This window comes from Pongo pygmaeus, chromosome 13, assembly GCF_028885625.2.
Source record: "Pongo pygmaeus isolate AG05252 chromosome 13, NHGRI_mPonPyg2-v2.0_pri, whole genome shotgun sequence".
Lineage (NCBI taxonomy): Eukaryota > Metazoa > Chordata > Mammalia > Primates > Hominidae > Pongo > Pongo pygmaeus.
In genome coordinates, this window is record NC_072386.2 from 56,939,326 (window position 1) to 56,948,122 (window position 8,797).

General features: G+C 46.5%; 1 protein-coding gene across 5 annotated transcripts; it reads right to left on the reverse strand.

Moving 5' to 3' along the window:
* Nucleotides 1–336: 336 nt before the first annotated feature.
* DMRT2 (doublesex and mab-3 related transcription factor 2) lies at nt 337–7,555 on the reverse strand. Of its 5 annotated transcripts, none has more exons than XM_063649569.1 (5): nt 7,412–7,537; nt 5,761–6,329; nt 4,068–4,170; nt 2,180–2,260; nt 1,673–1,766 (listed from the first exon to the last, which is right to left on the reverse strand). In XM_063649569.1, exons 2-4 carry the CDS (start codon nt 6,283–6,285, stop codon nt 2,205–2,207), a joined length of 684 nt encoding a protein of 227 aa, XP_063505639.1. In that variant the 5' UTR covers nt 6,286–6,329; nt 7,412–7,537; the 3' UTR covers nt 1,673–1,766; nt 2,180–2,204. The 5 variants fall into 5 exon arrangements, with proteins under 5 accessions (XP_063505638.1, XP_054358445.1, XP_054358446.1 ...); XM_054502472.2 differs by having other exon boundaries at nt 7,124–7,537; XM_054502470.2 differs by lacking the exon at nt 2,180–2,260 and having other exon boundaries at nt 341–1,766; nt 7,412–7,555.
* Nucleotides 7,556–8,797: the final 1,242 nt, after the last annotated feature.

Genomic DNA, 8,797 nt, shown 5'->3' on the forward strand with positions numbered 1-8,797 from the left:
TTCAAAGAAACTAGAAATGTATCTAGAAAGGAAGCTTAGGGCCCCACATAAACATCCTCACCAGGGAAAGAAACTGGGACCCAGGGAGTCAGAAGAAATCTATTCCAAGAACCCAAATCATCTAATGTAATGTAAAAGAGACATTACACTTGATTTCCCTTCAAATTAATTCAGCTTTGTCCAATCACGTGAAATGAAGATACTGTAAACATGCAAATAGCCCTATGTTCTCCTTAAAGTTATTTTTGCCTCAAACAGTCTCGAATAATTAAATTTATATGCCCTCCACAATGCAAAACTAAAGTATTATAAAGGTTTTCCTGTGGCCCCCAGTGACCATTAAGAGTACTTCAAAATATACAAATATACAGAATCATAGAAAAATAGCTTCTTCATCTAGACAGAGACAGCTATTTGCTTCGGCAAATATTGGGTCTTTGGGAAGACAGTGTCAATTTTATTGCTTTTTGAAATGCTGTGTAAAGCATGGTACTTAACAATTTGCACATTGGGCAATTTCCATCTGTAAGTTTAAATATATGTGATAAGAAAAAGTACATGCATATTATGAATATATAAAATTTTTCAAAATCATCATCTTTACATTAGAAATTTCTTTACACAAACATCTTAACTTTTTCAAAAAGTAGCAAATGGCAATAACGCTCTAAGACTGCAGAAAATCCAGCTTTCTGTTTAAGCAGTCTTTCACTGAGAGACACGAGTGATGGCAGATGAAGGCCTCTTAAGAATAGACTCAACAGAAAATGACAGTGGTTCATTCACCGAGAGTTTTGTTCCAACTTGTTTGGCTACAAAAAGGTCTTTTGCGCATCTATCTATTGTAAATGTGTACTTCTGGTTCTCCTTAACTAAACACTCTCTGTGTTTCTTAGGGGTCTCTTCAAAGGCCTCTTTGACAAACGGTGTTTTCAACTCAGGACCCGATTTGTCATTAAGCGTTTGCTGGAATAATGAGTGGAATGGATTATGTCTAAGTGGCAGAGGGTGCCTGGTGTTTTCTTTGCTGATCTTCGTTAAGACATGCCCTTGAGCTGCCAGGGAGTCCGTGTCAACAATGGGAGAGAAATTCCGTCGGGGTGGGGAGAATGCGGACCTCTCTGGGACAGCCTGATGACCCTGAAGGTCACTTCTTATGGTCTGGATCTCAGGAGTATGAGGCAGCACCAGGGAGCCTTCCAATTTCGATGGCATCGTGTTGTGCTCTGCACTGAGTCCATCCTGGACTCTTGCTCCCTTCAAGTCCCAGCTGGCCCCAGGCTTCAGGGCTTGAACTGAGGTGGTGGCATTTAGCAGGCATTGCTGGTAGAGGAGGGTGTCGCTAATGGGGCCACACTTGGGCCAAACTAAAAATCTCGAGGACAAGGGATACTGTCTGTAAGTCGTGGCCACGCTGACATTAGAAGAAATTAGTTCCATATTCCCAGACCCTGAATACTGCATGGTTAAATCAAGGCAGGTGGGCAAAAAATTACAGAAGTCCTTGCTCGGTTGTTCCACTGGGCTGGGGCTGTAGGCACTTTTGTAGGAGTTGTAGTCAGGTCCAGGCACCATGCGGTTGGGCAGAAACAGAGCAGCAGCTTGAGAAGTTTCCAACATCTCCCTTTCTTTATATTCTCTCTCTAGCATAATGTTCTCCAATTCTTTATCAGCAAAGGCTCTTCTTTTCCTCATCCTGTCACTAACTGGGGGAGGTAGAGGGAAGGTCCCTCCTACGTAAGTCTCTGCTGGAATGGGGCGATAGCCTACAAGAAGCAAAGATTGCACATGAAAGAGATTAACATCTATGGAAGAAAAATCTGGAAACCCAGAAGGTAACAGCAACACTACAAATCAGCAGAACAATTATTTACAGTTCCATCTCACTAATATTTTTATACAGATGCAAAAGTACAGGTTAGGTTTAAAATAGTTTCCTGGGAGGGTGAAAGATATCCATATTGCAACTTGTTGTTGTTGCTGTTGTTGTTGTTGTTGTTGTTGTTATGGATTTGTTTGCTTGCTTGCTTGCTTCAATAGGCATACTTTATTGATTAAAATTTTAATATTCTTCCCAGGCCCCCTATGCATTAAGAGACAAGGCTATTCATCTTGTATCGATCAATGTTTTATTATTATCCATGTCATCTTTTTTCATTATTAAAAAATATATCTATACCTAGAGCTGATGTCACTTTTATTTTCTAAAGATGGTTCATTATGTACACAATGTAATAGCTGTAGAATAATCCAAGGAGAACTAGGAAAAAAGAGAAAGAAAGAAAGTTAAAGGAGATTAGTGAGTAGAAAAAGAAAAAAAGGCTTAAGAAAATAGAGAAGCATAGAAAATTGAAAAGAGCTGTTAACTAGTCAAACACACTCTACAGTGAACAATTTAACCAGGCCCCTTCCCCCTGACTGCCACTACAAAAAAAATAAAACAAAATAAAACAAAACCCAAAAAAGGCGGGGAGTATTCCCTGCTCTATTGAAAATAACTGTTCTAAAACATTTTTCCCAAGCTCTAATCGTTTTGGACAGATACCAAAATGGTTGAACAAGCAATCATTAAAACACAGGCTAAGTCATCGCACGAATAGGAGCAAACTCAAATACAAAGATTAGTGTAACATAAATAGAATTCCTGGAGGCATAAAATACTTGGAGTATTTCATCACCCCCAAGCACTCACCTCTATCATATTTGTTTGAAGGATCCATTGTTATTTTTGTGTTTACATAGTGACAAACCCATTATACTCATTTGCAAGGAAAATAAAATTTGAAAATTAATGTTTACATTTCTACGGTAAGTTTTTGCCAGGAAGTTATTTAGTTGAATTTACTATTCCATTTATTCCTCAGACTTCGCAAGTTGCTTTGCATAATCTCAGTTTATCAATGTGGCCCTATTATTATAAATCCGTTTATCCAGTTTGTAACCAAATTCATTTTTAATTCATAAGAAACCACTCTATGGTCAGAAGTATACAACACATGATCGGACACACACAAACTTCAAAACCTGTCCAGAACCAACAAAATTCAGAAGCTACACAAGAAAAAAACAGAATCCAGATGTCTACTTAAAAAATTTTATTTACTTTCAACCTGAATTTCATGAAGTGGCAGTGATTAAAGCAAACATTAACTGTCCCTTATTTAAATTTTTAAAAATTTAAAGAAAAACGGTTAAAAATAGTCAATATATTATTGAGAAGGTCAATAAACAAATTCCATACCCAAATAGAGATGCTTTTAAAAATCAGTAATATTTTAAGAAAAATTAATGTATCCCCAGGCTTTCACGAAAGTGAGAACATGGAGAGAGAAAGCTAGAGGTTTCACACTGTTCGTGTTCAACCTCCACTTTGCTCGCTGGATTTAAACCCTTTTTCAGATTCTATAACTTTGACTGCCAAAAAATGGTAAAAATGAAGTTTGGAATAACAGGAATTATCCAAGTAATCCAAAAAAAAGAAAAGTACAATGAAAAAGAGTGGAATCTGAGGTTGAACTTCCAGACTAAAGGTCTTTGTTGGTTGTGGGCAGCTGTTAAACTCCTCAATTGACTTAATCTATTCAGCTCCCACAACTAAGAAAAGTGGACGTGGTTGTGTTGTTTTGTTTTGCTTTGTTTAAGTTATTTATTTCCTTCCAAGACATCTGCTCCAGGATCACTTGGCAGTATATCTTTGTACATCCCTCACACGGGGTAAATTTCACATGCACTCCACATTAACCGATTAACCACTAAGCAGACAACCAAATAATATGGATTCTTCAACTGGTGGTGACAGAAACCTCAGCAGGTATGTGAGATTCATTTTCCCAGGTGGCGGTTTCCTTCCTAGAAGAAAACTTTCTGGTTCCCGGGCCATGCTAATCTTCTCCGTACGGGTTCAGTTTTAGCGTATGGGCTCAGCGAACAACTAAACAAAACCTTTCTAATAAAAAGTACTTTCCCTTTAGATAGCTCTTTAACAGATTAATAAATACACTTTGTGCTGATTAATGAGAGTCACTCAACTCGGTTTAAAAGGCTGAAGGATAATTTTGTTGCTTTACCTTCTAAAATGCTTTTGGCCAGCAAACTGGGGGCTCTCACTTGCCTCTGGTACACAGCTTTGCGCTCGAAATTATTCTGTTTCCCAGAAAGCCCCTTCTTGTCCTGTAAACACAAGAAACATCATCAATAATGCCCTGAAAGAAAATGGGGGCGAGAAGGGGGAAGGACGAGATGTCAGTAAATCTTCTAGAAACTCTCCCCCTTCTAAATGTATTGAATTTTCCCATTCCGTGTGAAAAATAACTACAAACGAATTAACATCAGCACCCCTTAATCCTAGGGCAAGGAGCTGGAACCTCAGCTGGTGAGCTGGGCCCCCTGCTTTCTCCAGCACAGTCACTCTAGACTCTAATCACTCTAGATATACGCAGACCTATGGCCAGAAGTGAGGGGACATCCCGGAGGGAAGTGAAAAAGTGAAATCTCTTTCAGGGGGGCGCCCGACCTCAAGAGATGGTTGCAGCCAGGCTGGGTCCTGGGAGCCCACCTGTCGGATAGAACGTGCCCAAGGCCTGCTATTAAGCAGTGAGCCCGGGTGGATTTCTCCCTGTGGCAGGGCGGGCAGGGTGGGGTGATAGGGGAATGAAGAGATGAGGGTCTCCTGGGTCTGGCTGCAAACTCCAAATTTGCGCTTTACGGACACCCACCCTCGCCTCCGCAGTCACCACCAGCTGGTGGGATTCTGGGCCCTCCCACGCCCGCGTCCTACCCAGCATATGCTACAGAGAAAGCGTGGGAACGCAGGGCAGGCGATGACCCATGCGGGACGCGGGAGGAGACCAAGCCCAGGACCAGGTGCCCATGGCGTCCAGCGTGCTCTCCTGGGCCCTCGAGAGGCTTTCCAGTGGGGTTACTGCCTTCAGTATGTCTGGCGATCCACTCCCCAGCTCCTCTCCGCCAAAAAGTAAAATTGAAAATCTTCCCTGGTCCTGAGTCTGGGAGAAGGCCCTATGAAGTCTCGCTTGCTGAGCTCTCCCTGACCAGGCGCACATGGAAACAAATACAAAATCGAAGGTTCAAGAGCCTCTCTCGGAAAGAAAACCCTGGCTCTCCTCGCAGCTGGAGTCCTCCGATGGGAAGCAGCAGAGACCCTCCACTTGCTCTTAGGTAGTTTGCAGGGACAGTAGCTTCGGATTGATGACCTTGGGCTGCAGCCATCTAATTTCTCATGCATTTTGTGTCTTATCCATAAAATGAGTGTTCTAGATATCTCAAACGTCCAGGTGACAGCTGAAGCACCGAGTGCATGCGTGCTGCGTGGTTCTTTTTCTCCATCATCACTAGTACAGCAGTGACAAGCCTGGAGCTGCACGCCGTACTGTGGATCAACCACTCTCCCCCCAACCCCGCCCTCAACACCACGAAAATGCACTTTTAAATATAAAAAAATAAAAACACTGATTTTCTCGCGATGTTCCAAATGGGGCTAATCACTTTCGAGGCCTCTCTGCCTGCTTTTTAAGACAAAAACATTTCCCAAGTTCCCCAGAGATGCCTGCTTTTTCCCTCCAGACCCTGCTTGCCAGTGTAAGCAGAAAAGCGTTCTTACCATCCTTCCTAGGGAGTGCCAGGCACCGCAAGGCCCTGGGCGCGGGGGTGTGGACAGCTGCCCCGTTCCCCTCCAACTCCCCCACCTCCACTGTGGCCTGAGACGCCCAGGCGAGGCGCGCCCCGGGCCGTGTGGATACGCACCTCGGTGGCCTGCTGCCTCCGGAGCGCCACCTGGGCGGCCATGACGCGCTGCCGCTCCACCACCAGCAGGCAGTTGGCGCACTGGCAGTCGCGCCAGCGACAGAAGCGCTTGTGGCCCTTCAGGCAGGACACCACGCCGTGGTTGCGGCAGCGCGCGCACTTGGGCGTGCGGCTCAGCTTGCGCGGCTCCGCGCCGCCGCCTGCAGGAGTGCAGCGCTCTGGGGGACCGGTGCCGGCGGGTGAGGCCTGAGGCGCGAGCGGCGGCCTCGGCTGCAGTCCCCCCTGCTGCTCCGGCTGGCCAGGCATCCCAGGGGACGCGCCTGCCTCCTCGCCGTCGCCCTCTTCTTCCGCGTCTTCGTCCACCTCGTCGTCATCTTCGTCGTCCTCGCAGTCCCCGTCGGCCGACGGCGGGCTGGGCCCGGGGGGCGTTGACCGCGGCGCCCCGCAGCCGTCCTCTTCCAGCTCCAGGCTCTCGACATCGATCTCCCAGTCCCCGGCCGCGGAGCCAGCCTGCGGGTCGGCCATGGCGCTCGGGGCTTCGCTGGGGCCTGAGCTTGGCGGCCCTCACTCTGGGGAAACACAAAGAAATCCAAAGACCCACCGGCCGCCGTCAGGGACCATCCCTGAGCCTCCGGCCCAAAGCTCCTGGTCTGCCCGCCTCCGGCCCCTTGAGTCATCCTGTTCTCATTACATGTCCCTCACTTCCAGGCCACACGTGCCTTTCTTGTATCTCTAGGGCCCCCAGGGATCCACAACCCAACAAAGGTTTTATTTTATTAATTCTAAGTGCTCTGTGAGTACCTGACCTTTAACCGTAGCCCTCTCTGGCTTTACACGGGCTTTCCGGACAAGTCTCTGGGTAACTCACTTATCACACACACACAAAATATTGTGTCCAAATAGACCGCCCCAGGCCACTTGTCGGATTTCCCCATACTCAACTAGTATGGCCATGATGCATATAAAACTATCCGTGGAAGAACTGTTTTCCTTTGATTACAAGTGGCCCTTCAGACTCACTGAAGTACCACTCTATGCTTCCCAAATGCCTCTCATCAGCCTACACCACCACAAGGACCCCTCCTTGGGCTTGAAGAGGTCCTCTCACCCCCCTCCTCAAAATAATCAACTGAAAACCAAAATTTTGTTGTCATTAGAGTCCCATAGGGGCAAAGAGCACAATACAGACGCCCGTCCAGCCTTAATAGTACCTGGGGAGCACAGGGCTGAGCCGCGTGGGCTCTCTGTACTTAGGGCTTGGTTTATATCTTTAAGGTAAGGCATCCAAGTCAAACAGAAAAGATGAAAGATGATTCACGCCCTTTGCCCTCCCTGACACCCCGAGCGGCATCACAGCACTCACCAAAACTTTGAGGCCCGGGCTGGTAGCCCAGTCAAAAGATATCCAGCTTTAGGATCTGGCGCTAGGGCTGCTGGCTGTGCATGCAAACAGAAATCGGGGTCGCTACCCTCAAACACGAGATCGGGAGCTGATAGCTGGAGGCCCGGAACGAACCCACTGGATGGTGGAGGGGAGGGAGAAGGTGAAGGGAAGGAGGGAAGAAGCCAATCAAGTCCTCAGCGACCTAGCCCAGCACATTCCGAACTCTGCAAAGTTCTGCTCGGTCTTCTGCAGCCTCGGGCGCCTCACCTTGCTGAGGCCGCTTTCGGCTTCCTCTGACCCAGGCTGGGCGGGAAAGGTCGGGCCGCCCCCGCCTGGCTCAGATCGCTGGCTCACCGGGCGGGCGCGCGCAGCTGCATTCAGCGCAGCGCCACTGGCTTCAGTCTCTAGACTGCGCTCCCCTTCCTAGTATTATCCGCTCAGGCCCCGCAGCTTTACGTCCTCTGATTGGCCGGTTGTGAGGCGGTGTGAATACTGATTGGTCGAGGCACGCTGGCCGGGAGCCCTCCGCCTCTCCGCGGTCTACACTCTCCTCCCTGAAGCGCTCCGCCAGAGTCCGCCTACCCGGCCTTCGGTGCAGCCGGGTCGCCTGTCCAGAATCTAAACCCGAGGTATGACGGTGCCTGCGAGAGAGAAGTCACCATTTATCTCGCGGACTGGGAAACAAGCAGAGATACATTCTTAGAAATGCGTTGTCCACAAGAGAAGGTAATAAACGACGAGGAAGAGATCAGAAAGACCAGTATTGCTCTCTATCAGCATCACAAGCATTTCTGCGACTCAATCAATCATTAATCCAAACTGGGCGTAAAAATGATGCCTTTCTATCGGGGCGTACAGGGACATCCTTCTTTCTCCTGCAAGAGTACATCAATGGTTACCTGGCACCGAAACTCCTAGTTAGCATACAAATGGCCTGTTGATATTTCTGTGTCTAGTGCCACCTATTCTCGAAGTGCCAAATAGCTCCTCATTAACCTTCACCGAGCCCGTGTGGCAGGTGGCCAAGTCAACTACAAGTCACTTACATTTTTCTGTTATATCAGTTGCTATTACAGTTAATTCAGGGAAGATCAGAAATGCACGCTATTAAGAGACTTAGGTAAATCCATTCACCCTAAGCATGCATTTAAACAAAGTTATTTTTTAAAAGATGACTACTTTTTAGTGTGCATAGTTGTATTTATACAACTTTCTAACGACTCCCTCAAAAAATCCTTTACAAAATGTTTAACAATAAAAAATTTTCAACATATTAAAAGAAGGAATTAGTCTTCTAATTCAACGCTGCATTCTATTTCTTGAACTCAATTTACAATACTATGGACGCTTTTCTAACTGCATCTGTAAATAATCAAGACCTCTCGAGTAGGATCTCTTTAGGAGACTACAAAATTGGGTATCATTGCACTGAGTACATAGTAGGCCCGCAACAAATATTTGTTGAAGGGTGGGAATTCCTGACGTAATTCCAACGTTACTTTTCTCCGAGTTTGTCAGAATGTTAAAAGTTAACCTGGATCCGAGAAGTGGGAACAAAGGCAGCTTAGGAACTACCGTGAAACTAATGCGACCAGCCAGAAGCACTATTCTCAAGCCTTCAGTGATGCTGGAAACTTCCTCCCCGGTGACCAG